The sequence below is a fragment of the Cladophialophora bantiana genome, assembly GCF_000835475.1.
Source record: "Cladophialophora bantiana CBS 173.52 unplaced genomic scaffold supercont1.21, whole genome shotgun sequence".
NCBI lineage: Eukaryota > Fungi > Ascomycota > Eurotiomycetes > Chaetothyriales > Herpotrichiellaceae > Cladophialophora > Cladophialophora bantiana.
In genome coordinates, this window is record NW_015971595.1 from 736958 (window position 1) to 755043 (window position 18086).

At 52.9% G+C, this 18086-nt stretch overlaps 7 protein-coding genes across 7 annotated transcripts; 3 read left to right on the forward strand and 4 right to left on the reverse strand.

The window, feature by feature from the left end:
- Positions 1-2045: 2045 nt before the first annotated feature.
- Z519_11371 (uncharacterized protein) lies at positions 2046-3197 on the forward strand (the record flags this gene model as incomplete). Its single annotated transcript, XM_016769083.1, has 1 exon — positions 2046-3197. The coding sequence occupies one exon, from the start codon at positions 2046-2048 to the stop codon at positions 3195-3197; it is 1152 nt and encodes a 383-aa protein (XP_016614929.1).
- A 1892-nt stretch (positions 3198-5089) lies between these two features.
- Positions 5090-6022, reverse strand: Z519_11372 (uncharacterized protein; the record flags this gene model as incomplete). Its single annotated transcript, XM_016769084.1, has 2 exons — positions 5090-5494; positions 5633-6022. 2 exons carry the CDS (start codon positions 6020-6022, stop codon positions 5090-5092), a joined length of 795 nt encoding a protein of 264 aa, XP_016614930.1.
- Positions 6023-8855: 2833 nt separating this feature from the next.
- Z519_11373 (uncharacterized protein) lies at positions 8856-9443 on the forward strand (the record flags this gene model as incomplete). The annotated part of the gene is made up of 1 exon (XM_016769085.1): positions 8856-9443. One exon carries the CDS (start codon positions 8856-8858, stop codon positions 9441-9443), a length of 588 nt encoding a protein of 195 aa, XP_016614931.1.
- An 837-nt stretch (positions 9444-10280) lies between these two features.
- Positions 10281-11039, reverse strand: Z519_11374 (uncharacterized protein; the record flags this gene model as incomplete). Its single annotated transcript, XM_016769086.1, has 1 exon — positions 10281-11039. One exon carries the CDS (start codon positions 11037-11039, stop codon positions 10281-10283), a length of 759 nt encoding a protein of 252 aa, XP_016614932.1.
- A 1651-nt stretch (positions 11040-12690) lies between these two features.
- Positions 12691-14714, reverse strand: Z519_11375 (uncharacterized protein; the record flags this gene model as incomplete). Its single annotated transcript, XM_016769087.1, has 3 exons — positions 12691-13563; positions 13611-13851; positions 13927-14714. The coding sequence occupies 3 exons, from the start codon at positions 14712-14714 to the stop codon at positions 12691-12693; spliced, it is 1902 nt and encodes a 633-aa protein (XP_016614933.1).
- Positions 14715-15133: 419 nt separating this feature from the next.
- Positions 15134-15442, forward strand: Z519_11376 (uncharacterized protein; the record flags this gene model as incomplete). The annotated part of the gene is made up of 2 exons (XM_016769088.1): positions 15134-15187; positions 15260-15442. The coding sequence occupies 2 exons, from the start codon at positions 15134-15136 to the stop codon at positions 15440-15442; spliced, it is 237 nt and encodes a 78-aa protein (XP_016614934.1).
- A 139-nt stretch (positions 15443-15581) lies between these two features.
- Z519_11377 (uncharacterized protein) lies at positions 15582-17829 on the reverse strand (the record flags this gene model as incomplete). The annotated part of the gene is made up of 6 exons (XM_016769089.1): positions 15582-16091; positions 16146-16706; positions 16755-16805; positions 16998-17174; positions 17225-17561; positions 17630-17829. The coding sequence occupies 6 exons, from the start codon at positions 17827-17829 to the stop codon at positions 15582-15584; spliced, it is 1836 nt and encodes a 611-aa protein (XP_016614935.1).
- Positions 17830-18086: the final 257 nt, after the last annotated feature.

The following is an 18086-nucleotide window of genomic DNA, read 5'->3' on the forward strand; positions in this document are numbered from 1 at the left end:
CTGGATAGAGATTCCTTCGGGAGTGGAAGGCTTTTGCGCTCTACCGAATTTTTGCTGCAAAGTTGGAATATGATGTCTTCTTAAAGCCCTTTGAAGTCTTGTAGGCTTAGAGTAACGCCGTTCACTTCTCCCCCAGATTAAATACCAATACATACGGCTGGTTAATTAATAAGGCTGAAGAAGGAGAAGTGACCACAGGCCGCGTGGGAGACGTGGAGGGCGCGACCGCCCCAAATGATGAAGCTGGTGCTGGGAGTGAATAGTCCAGCTCCGGAGCTGAAGACTCGAGCATGCAGCTCGACTGGATGCAGCGACCGCCATGGTTGAGAAGTGAGCAGTTATAATAGCATGCGGTAGAGCGTTGGAGCAAGGCCGGGAGAGGAGCGATGGCAACCAAGCAATGAGGAGTGGATAAAATCGGACTCGATTGGCTGATGCTGAAAGTTCGATGGGGCGGATTGACTCGCAATCATGTGTGCATAGATGCTGTAGGGGGAGAGGTGGGAGTTGGGTGGGAGTGAGGATGGTGACAGGAAGGCGGGAAGTGAGATCCTGGGGCCTCCTTTGCTGGCAATCGAATCCATCCTCCCGCCATCGTCCAGGTTTGGCCAATGGTGGCTACTCCTTCTTGTCCCAAATGACTGGCCAGCAACGAAAGTACGCCGGGCATATGGTCTGTGATGGCCCCTAGGCTATGTACTTTGGGCGTTCCCCAATCACAACATTCCCACAGCTCCTGTTTTGCGCCGAAACAGTGTGCAAGGATGCTCGTCGTCATTCTTATTGTCAAAGCCTCGTACGTCTGTCCTTGAGGGGTCTCAGTGAAGTTCTGGTCTTCTGCCAATCGACCTTCTTTGAAGGCGGAGCCTTGCGATCTCGGAAACATGCCTGTAGTCCTTCAACGCCGGAGCTCTGAGCTAATTGTGGCGTTGGTGAAGTCCAAACTTCCGGCGACAGCCAATATCTTCGTCCCTTAGCATGGATTTGGCTAGAAGAATATATCTCGTGGTCGAGGTTCACCCAACAGAGACGGCGAAAGAACCATATATATGCGTTCCCGCCTCACAGAGACGCATAGGTCTGTCATTTGCTTCTTAGATTCTGCGTAGACGAGCTTTCAGTGCTCCATTTGCAAGGCATCTTTCTGCAGAGACTGTTGTTGGCATCATCGCAGTTATCGTCGCACTTCCTCCTCTGATGTTGGCCACCGTGAAAGCATAGCGACGGCGTTCACGGCATGTTCACCTCCCAATATATGAATGTCGTTGGCTCGTCCCAGGGCAGGTTGGTCGATGTAAGGAGAGAATTTGTCGCAGAATAAAGATGGCTTGCTAACAATCCTCTTGACAGCAGCGGCTCAATGGAGTGGGCTTGTCCCTACCGTCATCCAGCCAAAACCAGCAGTTCTGCCTCATCCAAGATCCCTTCCATTACCCACCTCTCCCACAGAACGGGTAATACGCCATCCGACTTGGTGAGGACGAAATTCATGATTCGAAGCCTCAAAGCAGCATCCTATATAGTTGGCGTTGTCTCGGGCTGGGTTGAGACATTTCCAATGCACACAAAAACGGGTGATCTTCAGGGTATTGTATAGAGATTGTTGGTTAGGTTATAGAGCTTTTCTTCTTTGCAGACATCCCCCGAATGTGCGGGCTATCGGGGAAATGCTCTATGTTACTGAGGAGCCTCAATGCAGTCTAGGCACAGCAAACAGGCGGATTGATTGCGGGCAGCTTGAACCAGATGTTACTCTGAAATGTGGAATGTTCAAGGACCTTCATAAACGGCGATCACATTCAGGCTCGAGATACAGAGAAGTCTTGAGAAGTCAAAGTCCTCGAGAATTTTATGCCCCTGGACAAGATTTTATTGATCCATGGAGGCCTCACTAGCCCCAAAACTGTGGGGAAAGTTTGGACAGACGATCAGGTTCCTGCATATTCCGTAGTATTTCCATCTGCCTACTGTCACGGCTTCAGAAAGCAGTTCACCACACAAGGCCACTCTCTCTGTCCCTAAAAGCCTCCCGAAAATCACCCAACATGGACTTCAAATCCCTGATGTCAGCCCAGATCGCCAAATCAAAACCACCGCCTTCAAAATCTCCTTCCAGTCCCTCCCCAGTTCCCAACTCTCCCACTTCCACAACGTCCAGTAAATACGTCCGCCGCGCCGACCTTGAAGCGTCCAGACAAGCCGCCTACCTCGCTGAACAGGCCAAACTCTCAGCCGAACGGGAAGAACGCCTTGCAAAGAAACGAAAACTCGAGGAGGAGGAAGAGGAACGGAATGCGCGTAGGGAGGAGAAACTGCGGAAACTGGCCGACGAGTCAAGGCGAAGGAGAGAAGAAGAGGAGCAGCAAGAGGAGAGGAAACGAAGAAAACGCCTTGGGCTGCCTGAGATACCAGACCAACTAGCTCTTGGAGACGGGAAGACAGGCGAAGGGAAAGAAGGTACAGGTGAAGCCGGGGAGGATATCCCCGACGACGAGCTACGAAGCAAACTCCGCGAACTCGGTGAACCGGCTACTCTCTTCGACGAAGATCACTCTGCACGATTAAAACGCTACTACGCCCTCGCCCAAACCGCTCTGGCGAATTCACCAAAGCTGAGCAATGGACCCATCCCAACCACATTAGAACCCGTCGCGGAAAAAGACATGCTCCTCCCCTCAACCCTCCCTCTTCAACCGGGAACAAAAGAGTACGCATTCCTCTACCGCCAGCTTGCGTCCTACTTCACGCTCTTACTCACCGAATGGTCGCTTGCACTCTCCGAACGAGATGAGTTGATCAAGCAATCCTCCAGCGGCAAAGCCGCGTACAATAACTATCTCGTTGTGTTGAAAGACCTCACCCCTCTGTTCCGGCAGTTCGAGAAACAATCCCTCGACCCGAGCTTGCTTGAACCGATCTGCAAGATTGTGCGGTCCGCCCAGAAGAGACGGTACGTCGAGGCAAACGACGAGTATCTTACCTTGTCGATCGGCAAGGCGGCATGGCCGATCGGTGTGACCATGGTTGGTATCCACGAACGGTCCGCAAGGGAGAAGCTGCATGAGAGCTCGAGCGGGAAACAGGCGCATATCATGAGTGACGAGGTGACGCGGAAGTTTCTGCAGAGTATTAAGCGGTGCATTAGCTTTGCGCAGACGAGATGGCCGCCCGAAGATTTGGGCCAATTGATGGGGTGAACCAGACGGGGTGGTGGGAACGAATTTGAAGCAACATACTCGACTACCGGCCGTCAAAGCCAGAAACCTTGTCCTCCATTCAACGGATGTATCATGTGGAATACGACAGACAGATGTCCCCCGCATCCTATTGCCGGCCCATTCAGAGTCGCCACGGTCTATTCTGTCCAGAAGGCCTGACGTTATCTCCCCGACAGACGTCACATATCATGTCCCCACTATATCCTGATCAAGATGGACCCAGGCTATATCTGAGCGTTCCGGCAAGATCCTCACCAAAAGCCGGGCTATCACAACCAATTCCTCTGGTCTGGCATGCGAACATGTCTATTGGACAAAGGAGGTGTCCTTCTGCGCTTGCAGAAAGAGGTTCGAGACCTAGGATGAGTTGATGTTTGCATGCCTAACCCACTGGTAGGACAAGTTGAAATATGGCGACCAGGGCATCTCATCACGAGTCTCCAATCTCCTAACGCCTTTTCGGCGATGCGCAGTCGTTCGATTCGATCCGATGTGTTCTCCCAACAGGGCATCCATCCCCCCGATCATGCCCCAGTTTCGCGACAGCCGACTTCAGTCACCTCATTTCGCCCTCGATCGCCGCAGTCGCAAGCAGCTTCTTTCCAGTCAACCCTGTACTCGTACGAGCGTCCGTCGCCCATAAAGTGGTACCACGACTTGGGAATGGAAAGAAACAGGAAAGCCTGGGCCGGGAGCGATTCATCGAGAACACCCTCATCAGAAGGAAGTCCGTTGGAAGCGCTGACACATCACACATGCGCCCCAGGATGATTCCAAGTTGGAGGGGGGGATGGTCTATACTACTCCGCACGGTAGACGCGAGGCCGCGAGCCTGTCTTAACCAGGGAATCAGAGAGGATCAGAGAGGAATCATTTCTAGAACAGTCTTTGTCTTTGTTACTAGTATTGAGTACAGTAAAGTAAAAAAAATAGCTAATGCGCCTGTCTGGTATACCATATATAAAACGCATCAAATAACCGCCCCGCCCCATAATCTCTGTATCGAGGATGCCTGGTACTGATATCCCTAATAATATCCCTGATAGTCTAGAGCAGAAAAAACCCCCCCCTTCTCTTCCCGTTGGGAAGAATGCCATTGGGTATCGCAATCGTCAAGAAAAACCGGGCTCGCTAAGAGGTCGACCCCGCCGGGGCGTGCATGAGCACTCGTATTCCCCCCCCCCCCTCAAATGGGAAACTAGAGATCCTGCCCCCCCTTGTTTCTCTTGTCGTCTATACTTATCGCGCATGACTAGGTCGCGACAATCCCACATGTCAGACGTCTGTTCCGCTGCTCCGGGGTAGGATATTTTGCACCGAACCTTTTCCGTCTAGCGTCGTGTAGCCACACCGCTTTACGCAGGCATTGTATATGGCGCGTCGCATCGCCTGTCGGGTCCAGTTTCTTGTCGGCGTAGGCTGGTCACATCCATGGCTGCCTTCTGTCATTTCGCCTGGCAGTCGACGTGTGCGAGGACAATTTTCCGATCATATGATGATGTCGACCTAAGCTGACATATAGAAAGACTCACACCCTCGTGACTGGAAGACATCACAGCCATCTTGAGCGGCACTCCTTCAGCCTGACAGGCAACGGCTGATCAGGTACAGACTAGCCTCACCCGCAGATAACCGATCGAGTACGCCACCATTAGTCGCTGACTCTCGGAGCTGAGCCAAACGGCGATGGCGCCCCTCTAGGATGCGACGAAGGTTCCCGAGGTTCCAGCCTCGAGGGCTGTGTTTCCCTGCAAAGGAAGGCTTCCGGTAGGCGAGCGGTGGAGCCCGTGTCACGTGCATCGGATCGGTGGAGTACTCCGCTGGAGTCCCCAATGGCACCTGGATGGTGAGCAGCTGGGTGGCAAATTCGCTCAGAAAGTGCTCCAAGCCCAATCTTTGGGCACGCTGTTGGCGACGTCCTCGACGGGTTTGCCCGTGCGAATGCCGTTGGAAATCATCCTTCGGTGGCCTGTCGGTCCCGCCAGAGGCGTCGGAGGGCCGCTCTCGTTGCTGCAGTCATCCTTGCTATTCTGGCTGTTTTTGCGACGGATGGACCGGGCAGTATCCCAGCGTTGATACTGCCGATGGCATACTTCGCACGCTCTGGAGGGTACGCCATCGGGATGGAACTGGGCATACTGGTTGAGGGGAATCGTGAACGGGGTGTGTGAGGAGCAGAAGATATGCCCACAGTGGCGACAATGATGTTTGCGGACAAACAGACTGAACGAGGAGCGACATTGGGGCGAGTCACAAGTCGGTGAAGCTTCGTCGGGCTGGAGTAGAATATACGTGTTAGCATCCATCTGCATGTCTCAATGCACGTCGTAGGTGGCATTGGCTTGACGCAGCCGTGCCGAGAATTGAGGTTGGCCATCGCCAAATCGACTGAGTGACACTGAACCTTGACGTACCTTCCAATGTTCTCTGGTTGGCGGACCTGTAACTTCACCCAGTTCCTCCTCCTGAACCCAATCAGGGTCAAAGGCCTCCAGGCCCAACTCGTATTGATGGTCTGGACTCGCCGTCCGACCTTGGTCTTCCTGCAGACTGTCCAACGATCCATGCAGACTCTTGGGTGGGGTCATGGGGGAGGGAGTGCAGAAATGTTCGGTTGGTCGTAGAGCGGCAGGTACGTAGAGGGGAGACTTGAGCGGTCGCAGTTGCTTGTAGGGATTGGGCGCATGTTGTTGAATGTAGTCGTGCATGCGAGGCGAGGTGGGCGACGTCGAACTAGCGGGGGACGGTTGTTGACTCATGTAGTCGGGGATCGCATACGGCTGGGTCGTGTAGTTGGTAGCCATTTGCTCAAACTCAGACTTGTCGGTTGTTCTTTGGGAGCGGACTGGAGCAGAGTAGAGAAGAGAGCCTCGGGAACGGTCTTTAGGCCAGGTCGATGAAGTATATTAAGCCGGTGGGTAACAGTTGTACAATGGCCCCCGAGATATCTCTGCGCCACAATGTTGGTGCAATTGATCGTGAATGCGCTTAATATCGGTGTCGACAATGGAATGGAATGGCGGCTGATGACAAGGCAATTAGTTGCCCGCGGAACGCTCCAACCGCGTTTTCGGTACCGAGGATGATCTCAGAGGCGCAAGGAGAGGTCTCTGATAGGCACTGGGTGATCTTTCAGATCGAAAGGCAGCCAGATGGGCCTTTTGAATTGAGGCTGTTGAGAACGTGGGAGGTGGGGTGGGAGGTGAGTGGTAGACGAGAGAGAGAGATAGTTTGTGAAGAGTGGGATGATCGCGGGAGGACGATAACAGATAAAAAGGGAGGGATAAGACACCGCGGGATCAAGCTAGAGAGGTGTGCGCCGGCCCTTTTTTCGGTCTAGAAAGACGAAGTTCTACCAAAGGAGTCGAACAGCGGCACCGTGAGGGAATTTCTGGGGGAAGCATCGAAGTCGAGAGTACAAGTACATAGCAGGTACAGAATCGTATGTGAGAGCAAAGGGCAAGAAGCATTCGCCCGCGGAAGGCTGTGTGAGGAAGTCTGTCGTCTGGTCGCAAGACCAGAAACCCTGATGGTTGATGGTATGGATATCCATGTCATCACCGCCGTCACACATTGGCTGGGTTCAAAGGCCCCAGGGACTAGGTCGCCCCAAGCTGATAAGGACCCCCGATGACCCAATCACAGCTGCAGTATATTCAACACAGGATGGACCACTCGGAAATGCGCTGCGGTCTGACATGGCGTCCCCCTCTATGGGGTATCGCTCAGGTATGTAAACCGCGGCACGGAAATAGGCACACGTACCAGGTACCTAGGTAGGCGTACCGACCGTTTGCCCAAGACTTACCCAGTAGACACCTTCTAGACGTACTGCGTGCTTGTTAGGTACTGCAGGTGTCCAACCCTCTGGAGAAGACGGTTTCCGTACCCTCGGAGGTACTGAATCAAGGTGGCGAGAGCTATCAAGGTGAGTGTGCTCGGCACGCGGCGGCCTTGATGTCAGACACACAGGCTCTTATTTTGGGCACCGCGCGCCATTGGACTCCCTGGACTCCCTGGACTCCCTCCAACCAACCATGCTTTAACTTTTGATCTCTTGCCACCAAGGCGACTTGTTGTGTCAAGTCTGTCGTAGTCTTGGACGGCGACAACCGCCGCATCGGGTTGGTTGAGCAGCACGCGTAGCCGGGTCCCCCTAAGAGGGTTAACCAGGAAGACGCCGACTTTCGATAGCAAGCAGGGAAAGGGCCCGGCGGGGGCGTCAATTGGTCCCAATATGTCGGTATAAGTCGAGGATACCTGGTTGCCTTCCCGATTTCCTGCAGCGCCCACTGGCTGGGTTAGACACGGCAGTTACCTTCTGCTGGTCGAGTAACCCAACTCACAGTCAGATACGAGATGGGCGAAGGGATGCCGAACCTTTTGACATGTGCTGCTTCCTGTTCGCTCACTGTCGGAGCAGCCGCTGATCAGCCGCGCGAGGTCAAGTGTTTTTATCGACGAGGGCCGACAATCTTTGATGATGTCGGCGCCATGGGTATCATCAGGGAAACCTGATCCGAGCCAGTGGTGCCAGTGCGTTTCGGTGAATAATAGCAATGTCCTGCAATGCCCTCAAGACCCAGCGGGTTGTTTGGGTGGGCTTTTGGTGGATCTCATGATGAAATTGCAACTCCATCTCTCAGAGACCCAAGTGGGGGGAAGGGAGAAGATGCGAGACACTGGAAGAGAGATACCTATTATTGTTTGTCTCCAGAGGATGATGTGCATTTCATTAGGGCATCATGCAGCGATCCGAGAACAGTTGAGCAAGCTGATTCTCTCAGAGTGGGTGGAGAGAAGGAGCGAAAGATCCGTGAGCCGTGAGCCGTCCAGGCCGTCTGGTTATTTTCCTGCTTGGGCTTCAGTTGGTGGGCGGCTTCGCGGCCGGGCTCCGCGCTGGCTTGTCAGTGGTCTCGCCAGGCCCCGTCAGGTGGTTGCTGGAGCTGCTGGTGCTGGTGTTGGGCCTCCCTTGGCTTCCCCAAATCCCCTACTTGTTAGGTAGGTACGGGCTGTTGGTGCTGCCAGGCGGGAAAATTCTCCATGGTTGCAGCCCTGGTGAACCTGCCACCACTACCGTCCACACTGGTCCACCTGTAGCGTGCCTAGAAGTAACAGGTAGGTACAGGGAGTTCCCTCCGTAGCAGCTGCACCCACCCTTGCTGCACCCACCTGCAGCTGCCTCGCCTAGACGGTAGCTTGGTAGCCAATTGGGCGATGTTCCTTCCCCCGGATCCCCCCATGTTCCAGTTAAGGTTTTACCCAACTTCAAACTCGGTGAAAGACCTTTTGTTCCCACGGGATCGTCCACGTTTCCAACCCTCAGCTTCCCCTCCTCTCAAATCAGGGCGAGAGAGTGTGTGAGAGAGAGAGCGAGAGCGAGAGCGCGAGAGAGAGAGACAGTGAGAGAGAGGAAAATACCCTTCTCAGACACTTCGTCTGTGAACCGCCCTTCGTCCTTCTAACGGCCATCCGCCCCAGGCCTCTCTTTCCCCGTCTCACCCACTCTCATCGCACATTTACCCGCTCTCCCCGTTACCTCAAGCCACTGTGATCGTCATCATCGTCATCGTCATCGTCATCATCAATCATCATTTCTCTCTTTGCAGAGACGGGGAAAGGAAACCGCGGAAAGCGATGACCAAAAGGCGCGCCGACCACCTTCGCGATATTTCACCGAGAGATCCCAACCACCCATGGGTTGCACGAGGCTATCGACCAGACGTGGCTTATGCCAACAGGTCTGCTCCCATAGAAGATCCCTACGGTGAGATCGCGTATCAACGCGCCTTTGCCGAGGCCGCCGAGTCCAACTCAATTCGAGTGCCTGAGCCGATCCTGTATCACAATTCTCCTTCGGCACGGGACTATATAAGAAGAAGGGACGAACTCTTCTTCTCTATCAAGCCTGTAAAGCCCAACAACAAATCCGGCAGTCAGCCCGCAACACCCACTTCTGCCAATACATCGGCTTCCTCGCCAGGAAAGCCTCCTTCACCCAAGTACAGTTCAGAGTCGAGTTTTCCTCATGGGAGAACAGATACCAATTCCAAGGTTGAGCCTGGTCCTCCGAGGCCAAATGCATCTCCGAGCCATAAGAATGTCCAGCAGCAGTCGCCGCGCACAATAAGGCCCGCCGCCGAACAAATACCACTTGTCAATGGTCTGCCTTGGACCTTAGAACCCAAAATTCATCCCTCTGGCCCTTCTCGGATGCTACGATGACCCAAGGACGTTGGATCAAATTCCACCAGCCTTCCATTTGGCGAGCCAGCAGACAGCTAGCGCCATCCCAGCACCGCGAGCTATGGATCTTGGGGCGGTGTGGGCGATCATTTTGCGCGTTGACCACATTCCACAAGGCCATTGAATCTACTAATCACAAGCTACGACTTCACGACTCGATACCAGCAATCTTGTTCAGTCCTTTTCTTCGGTAAGACCTTGGTATGCTTCTGGCGATCAACTCCACCATCGGCGCATAATGAATTGTATAATGATCTGAGAAAGAGATTGCATGCCATCGGAGTTCTCCAGTCTTGCGGCCATGGGTCAGCATGACTTGTTTGACGAAGTGACGGCCTGCTCAGAGAAATTGAAAAGACGCGATGAGGAATGAGAGACGGATATTGAGCGAGGAAATCACATTATGTCAGTTTTGCATTGATCGCAGCGGTTTCGCTTTGGGATATTCTGCACGCCTCAGCCTCTACGTACCTGGCGGGAGCTGGACATGCTTGGTGATTCGCAGTGCTTGCTTCGACGGAAATGGATGCATCAACAAGAAAGCGGCTACGAAATTGACCAATCGAAGTGATGGAACCCGTGTGCGCTATTTTTGACTAGTTGGGAAGGCATTGTCTTCCTTCCAATCTCCCCTTCCCACCCAGCCCCATTCCCAACTGTGTTGTGCATCCCTTACGCAGGCTTTTTTCGTTGTGTTGCACGGACAGCAAGGATTTCTTGCATCTCATGTTCACTTTTCTGGGGTTCGGGCATGGGGAAGGAAATTCCATCAAGCGTTATCTTGCATAGAGCCAGCCGTGGGCGATGCAAGCGTTTTCAATTCTGACCAGGAATCGCCTCAGGCCGCTGGACCAGAAGCGAGATCATGGGAGAAAATAATGTGCGGGCGACGCCGTCAGCTGCAGAACCATCCGTTTCCACACCTGTTTGGCTCTTCTCCTCTGCCGAATGGGTGCTCTGTCGATTTCCTGCTTCTCCCTCCCCTCTCGATCGTGGCTTTGCTCGTTCTGCGGTGATCTCTTCACAGTCGAGCTTCGCAAGCTGTGGTCTCGCCCATTGCTCCAAGTCGTCCCATGACACCCAATGCCACCCAGCACATTTCTCTGGCTCGAGCAGTTTCGCATCCGGCATCGCCTTGCTCTCTGTCTGATCGTCGTTGGCCTTGACTCGCGCAGTCATGAAGATGGTCACATAATGCTTCCCCGTGACGCTTCCTTCCTTCCCTTGGTCTGTTGTCGGGGACGATTCAAACGGCATCAGATCATTCGTCGCGGTGAGAAATTGGACCTCTTCCACTTCGAGCCCTGTCTCCTCACGTACTTCGCGAGCAGCGCACTCCTCAAAGGACTCGCCAAATTCCAGATGGCCACCAGGCAACGCCCAGGTCCCTGCGCCGTGCGAGCCCAGACGCTGACCCAGCAGGAATTTAGGTCGTTGGGACCGCCGGGAGTCGGATGGGACGGTGGAAGCATCCACCGTGGAGGAGGTGTCGTCGCTGGGATCGGCGTGGAGGACGAACACGGCAACACCAACGCAGGGAACGCAGGAGGCGAGCAGGCCGGATGGGGAGGGCATGGTCACCCACTGGTTGTCGCGGTATGATATAATATTTTTCTGTCCCGTATGGCGAATGCGTGCGCCGGTGCTGAGATAGGCTGAAAATCTCCCGCGCCTGTTGTCGTTGTCGTTGAATGAAGAGATGGATCTGTGTGATCGCAGATCTGAGAAAGTCCTCTTTTTCCTTTTCCCGTTCCCTTTGCGCTTTTTTCTCGTATCCTCGTTTCCAAGAAAGAACAAAGGTCCAAAGGCGTTTACTTGAATGCAACTTGTGATTAAGGTCTTAAAAGAGGAGGAGAGAGAGAAGAAAAGAAAGAGGAAGTATAAAATGGAGACAGGAAAGAACTATTCCTCTCCTAGAAAAAAAGAACCAGCGAATAAGTGAATGAGAGAGTACGTGAGTGAGTGGAATAAGGGATTCTGTCACCCGGTGAGCGACTCAGTGTGTCCGCGGAAAGGCAACAGTGAAAAGCTGACAGAATCCTCCTCTCTCAAGAGGTTCCTTCGTCAGATTGATCGTTGTTGGTTTGTTTGTTCGTGTGACGGTCCGATTATTTGCCCCTTTGTCTGCGTGTCTGCTTTTTCTTGTGTGTGATCGTTCACTCGCTGGCTTAGTGACTTGATGACCCTCTAACGTTCTGAGTCTCCTCGCCTTCGTTTTTTTTTGACAGTGGACGGGGTTTTCGACGTCGTGGAAACGAGCTTGCCTTTGCGCTTTTGAACCTTTGCTCTCCGCACTGCTCACTCTGTCTAGCCTCCCCGGTCTGCAAGAAACTCACAGCCAGAGTTCAGCCAGACTTGGTCGGAGCGCTCTCACGATCTACCTTCCCCAGCCCAACTGACCTCAGCGCAGGGCAGGGCAGAATTGCCCAAACTCAAAACACTCGAAACTCAAAGGCCCAAAGTCAAAAGCTCGCCCTTTCGTTTCTATCGTCGTGGTGGTGGTGGTGGTGGTGGTGGTGGTGGTGGTGGTGGTGGTGTAGATCATAGACGAGGCAATCCGGTAGATCGTTACACATAATACATGGTGCCACCCATGGTCAGCTCTGATCCCTCCAAGTAGTGATACTAATCGGTGGCGGTGCTCATCCTGAGCGACCTAGCGGATCAAGCCCCGTATTTTCTTCTGTCGTCTGGTCGCTCTGATTGGGCGGCGTCCGCCTAAGTGTACATTGGTAAGCCACGGTGCCAACGTACATGTCAGTCAGCCTTGTGAGGCTATCTCAAGCCCTTTAGTAGTACAAAGTACGAGGTGCTTGATTAATCCTGCCTACCCGCAGCACGACAGTGGACATCCGGTAGGCACAGAGTAGGAAGGAAAACAAGGCGGGATTTAGACTCGGATTCAGCCTCACGGTCTGTCTGACTCTGTCCTTGGTACTCGGTAGTCACTTGAACGATGTTTACCGACTGCGAGTGCGTCCGGCGGCTAGAAAAGGATTCAGTTCCTTACCAAGAAAGAGTCTAGCAAGGACACGGTAGTAGCAAAGGCCGCTCATGTGAGACGAAGTATATGGCGAATTGGTGGTTTCAATGACCCCAAGCTATTATATCGCCCCAGAATCGTTATTACTTATACGTATAGCAAGGTGTTTTCCTCTTGTCGACCACCGCCCGCTCATGGACGTGTCATCACCTCACTACCTTTCGGTTGGATCAAAGCAATCCCTCAAAGTACTTCCAGTCCCGCGTGGCTGATAAAGTACAGTCCCGTGTCTGTCGCATTTGTGATATTTGTCTGCTTGGTGTGTCCAAACTTGACAAAGCCGTTCTCCACAGGACCGGACACCACTGTCCCATTGAAGCGATGAAGCCTGTTCTCGCCGTTGACGACGGTAAAATTGGCCAGAGAGATCTCGTTCGGGTTGCGGGTGACCACCGTGGGCATGCCAAAGTAGTATGCGTTAACCTGCTCTTGCGTGATGTGCAGTTCATAGTAACCTCGGTAGTAGATCTCTTGCCATTGCAGTTCGCGGTTGGCATCTACGAGCCACTGGCTGGCTTGGACGCTGCGCGCAATGGAGATGTTTGCGCCATAAGGCGAAGGGGACGAAACGGCTGTGCCGCCAAACTCAACACCGATGGCCCCTGCGCCGGTCGCGGGGTCATAAGGATGAGTGTCCAACCAAACAAGGTCGGAAACCCAGTTTGCGTGACTGTCTCCTGAGATCATGATATTGTTGGTGATGTTGTTGCTATACAACGTCTGCAAAGTACGGTTACGGTTCCCGAGATACCCGTCCCACGCATCATAGTCGAGGGGATTGACATTTCCGTACGCGACGGATTCGTTCACGCGACTGAAGACCGTCTGGGATCCAATCACGCGCCACGTGGCACCGCGGTTCTTTGAGTTGATAAGGGATTGGTAGAACCAATTTTCCTGGCGAGATCCCATCATGGAGCGACCGGCATCGTTGGATATTTCGTGGACATAGTCTGTGTTCCAATACAGGTCGGTTATGGAGCGATCATACTGGCGAGTATCGAGCATAATGAGGTCGAAGAGGTTGCCAATGGAAAACGATCGCCAAATTCGAAGCTAAATCGAGTGTCAGAACGAACTTCTCCTGGGCCATGTTTTCTTACGTCATCACCCATCTCGACTTGTCTGATAGGCATCCATTCAAAATATGCTCGAACAGCGTTCATCTTTCTTTGGTCCACAGAGACGCCTCCATCTTCAATAAAGGACGCCTCGGTGTTGTTGAGCTCCGAGGAGCCATCACGGTAGGTGTTGTCGGCAACCTCATGGTCATCCCAAACGGCGATCCAGGGAAAGTTCGCGTGACTGGCAATCAGATCCAGATCAGTCTTGTAGGTGGCATGACTAAAGCACGAGCAGTGTCAGTACCATCGATTGCATCACAGAGTTCGACAGATGAAGGGGACAAGATCTACTCACCGCTTGCGGTAATCGTAGAGAGTAAATATCTGTCTATCCGGTAAGGGGACACGACCAATGGTCTGACCCCAACCATACTCACCGTTGGCATACTCGTAGATATAGTCGCCGAGATGGAGAACATAGTCTACAGAATCTTTGCGGACAGGGTTACCGTATGCGTTGAAGAAACCGAAGGGGAAATTGCTGCAGGAGTAGACGGCCAGGTTAACTCCAGTCACATTGTCAGCGGCCATGGGAGTAGTCTTGGTCCTGCCGACCATGCTAGAAACACTGCTGTTGCAGATGGTGAATTGATAGTAGTATTGGGTGAAAGGCTGCAGGTTTGAAGCCTCGACTTTAACAGTGTAGTCGACGTCTGAGCTTGTGTATACGGTTCCCCGGTCGACCACAGATGACAACGCCTTGTCACTAGCAATCTTCCAGGTCAGGCAGACGGGAGAGGTGGATGGCGGTTTTCCCTCATCGGTATCGTTGTAGATCGGGACTGGATTGTAAAGCGGCACGACACCGCTGGTAGAGCTATTGCTCTTGACGTCGTCCGAGCTAGGAGCACATCGTGTCCACAGAATCACGCTGTTTGGGTAGGGGTCACCAGACGCAACTCCATGGGTGAAGTTGAGCTGGGAGGCTGGCGTAGCCTGTCTCTCAATATGGCGCTTCACGACCTTCCGCACCGAGATTCCAAGAGCAGGGTGATGAAGAGAAGGGGAGCGGTAGTTCAGATTCGCTCCGTAGCTAGCTAACGTAGCACCAATGAATGTGGCAAACACAAGTAGTTGCAACATTTTGCAGTAGAGCTCTTGGAAGAGAGACAGAGAATTGCAGCTCACCTTTTTTTCCCTTCTGTCTTACCTGGGGGGATGGCAAGCTCTTTTGAAGGGAGCTCAGAGCTTGCAAGCTCTGGGATCTCCAATTCCCACTGACGAAAGGCGTCGACCCTGGCATCCCACGCTTCCTCAATACTGGTGATCCTCGAAGATGCTATTTGTCAGGCAACCATGGAGAATCAGGCTCAAGGACAAGCTTCCGGGTGCATATTTGGCAGGAGAAATGAACCAATCGATGACGAGGCTGCGGACATGAGCTGGCCGGGAAAACCACGCTCGAGGCAGATTCTGGGTCGGCTGCACACGGATTTGCCTTGGCTCTGTGCTAAGACTGCCTATCTGATCGTAGTCAGGTCGGACAGAAGCATGTTGGAGTAATGACGGCACTGGTTGACACTTTGGAGCTTTGCGTGGAACAAGGATCGGAAGAGGTAAGTCGCAGGAAGGAAAGAAAGTTGGATCGAAGGAAGCATGCAGTAGTTACTACTACTTACTAGCTGCAGCACAAGCCAGATATTGCCGGGCAGCCACACTTTGACAAGCCTGGCAGCACGTGTATGAGGTCGGCCATCGAATGGAGACCGAGACATTTGAAAGCCCGCCAGTTAACCAAAACTGGCACAATATCCATGTCTCGATTACTGACCGACGTGGACATCGGCCAGAACCTGTATTACGACGGCTAGCAGATGTGCGATGAGCGAGCGGAGCTTGAGGGCTGCCTGAATGGGCAAAGGCTGCTCTGCCGTGAAGCCCGTTTGCGGCTATGTACTCTGTACCACCTTTCCCTCTTTCCGTGTGAGACTATCCATAACCCTCAGTATGTCACTCGGGCACGATAGATCCTAAACTCCTCCACATATCACAGCGATACCCTCGGCCAGCTTCCCACGTATACGCATCGACCAGGGTGAAGTTGTTCACCAGCCCCGGTTCCCCATATTCGGTCAAGTTGGCTTTAATGTAGGACAAGTTGAACGGGAACGGCGTGCCCCCGGTCACGTTGAGGTTGATCTGATATGGTGAGTACATCTTGAACGGAGGCCAGTCGGAAGCCGGGTTGCTGAAGGTACTATTGGACGAGAGCCCGTTTGCAACAGCATTGGGAATAGACGGATTGTCTGAGGTGATGAAGTTACCCCAAATCTTCATAGCTGCACTGACGAAGTCGGGGCTCTGATTCGGCGTTGGAGGTCCAAAGTAAGCAGTCAAGTCGGTCCCGTGAACAGCAATAGGCACAGAATATTGATACTTGAATGAATTGCGTCCGTGATCGCTGTAGGCCTCTGCCATCCAATACGAGGGGCATACAAAGGTTGTCTCAGAATAAATGGCCTGACTTCAAATCAGTGGCCGCCATAATGCTCGGATTCCACTTTGGACACTCACAAAGGCTCTTTGCTGCTGCCCCGTCGCAACACTACTCTGGTTGATGAAACTGGGTGAGCCGGTACCTGACGAAGCATACAACGGGGCAGTGGGCTTCGTCGAGTCGTTCGCACTGGGATAATAAAGGAGCACTTTGGCAATATCATCGGTTGTGAAAAGTGGAAACGTCAACTGTAGCCACGCCACCAGGTCGTCTTCTGTCGTAATGTTGGGCTGCGTATATGCCGGTCCTTCAAGGGCGTTATTGCTCACCAGTAGATTTAGTCCATTAAGCTCTTTGCGCAAGAGTTGGCGGCTGGGAAGATCTTGGACAAAGATGCCGTCCGTTACCGGTAAGAACGCCCACGTCCCATATTTGCCAGACTCGGATAGGGTAGCACTAGCATTTTGCAATGTAGCCGAATCTTGGCTAACCAGACATTCAAAGATTGTATTTGGATGAGCACCATAGGGCAAGGTCGGTGCACAACCGACCATCGAAGCGAAGGCGTAGTATGCTTGAGAAGGCTGCCAGTCCTTGTATCCGTACTGCATGGGTAGGTATGGCGAGGAGGCGATCGTCTGACTCTGTCAGATCGTGTACGACGCAAAATGTAGCAAGGCTCTTACATTTCTGAAAAGGGATTGGCCCTGGGAGCCACCATAGGCCATGTCTTGCAACTAAAAGTCCTGTATCAGCTGATCTCCCCAAATACAACTGGTCCTTTGTCGAAGGAAGCGCAGCAGCTGTCTTCCTCATCTGAGCGAATAACTTACCATGACAGATCCAGCTCCTGCGAAATCCGTTAGCATGTATTTCCATTAAGACAAGGAGGCAACCGGGCATTCCTCGTGTGGGAAATATCAAACCACGGACAATGGGAACCTACCTGCTGATTGCCCAGCGATTGTCACGTGGTTGGGATCGCCTCCGAACAAAGAGATGTATCTTTGTGCCCACTGAAGCGCAAGATACTGGTCTAGCAAGCCAGCGTTGACCACTCCATTTCGAAAGACTTCGTCCCCGGCAAGAAACCCAAAGGCACCAAGCTGAGGCAGGTCAGCGTTTGGACTCCACGGGAACAGGTTGAACGAGCTACCCTGTACTGGATGGTCACACCAACGAACGAGTTATTGTTAGCATTAATGATAGCCGACAGGTCCTGCTGACCGTTACCTCTCCCATACCCTCCGCCGTGAATGTAGAAAAGCACTGGGAGCGGACTGGGAGGGTTGGGTGGTGCATATACGTTGAGAAACAGACAGTCCTCGCTCGATCCTGTACTGTTAAGGGCCACCAACGTATTCGTTGTATCCTGGTTTTGCGGGCATATGGGTCCAAAATGGTTTGCTTGGATCACAGCATCGCGGTTTGTTTGAGGAGCTTGAGGAGCTTGCCATCTGTTTGAGCCAGTTGGAGGAGCTGCGAACCGGATGCTAAGGTTATGACCAGTTTGGTATGATCAGTCTGGGATTCTCTGAGAAGGGAAGCAGCTTAGGTGTACCCTTTCCACACGTTCAATCCCGTTGTCGAGTTAGTATAGCCCTCGTAGACCTCATAGCCAAGGTCAATTTGGAGAGAGGAGCTGTTCCCAGGGGACGCTTGACGAGGACGGACGACAGGTGGATACGGTTGTGGATTGTACCGAGGGTGGGCAGAGCAGTTTGCTAAAAGCCGGGCGACAATGAAGAATAGGAAACGCATTTTACCTCGAGTTTCCCTGGCAGAGGGTGTGTGTGGGATTCGCGAGGTTGAAGAAGCCAAAAGTGGTTTTTTGAAGACATATAGTTTTTTCCATCATCAGAGTAAAGTCGGTCTGCTCTGTTCCGGTCGCACGAGGCACCGCGAATGCCGTGGCCATCGGACAGTGACCGGCATTGAGTTGCAAACGGCATTGTGGGCGTGACCCCAAGTTGCCCAAGCTGCAGTTGATATTAGCCGTATATCAAAACAGAAGCCAC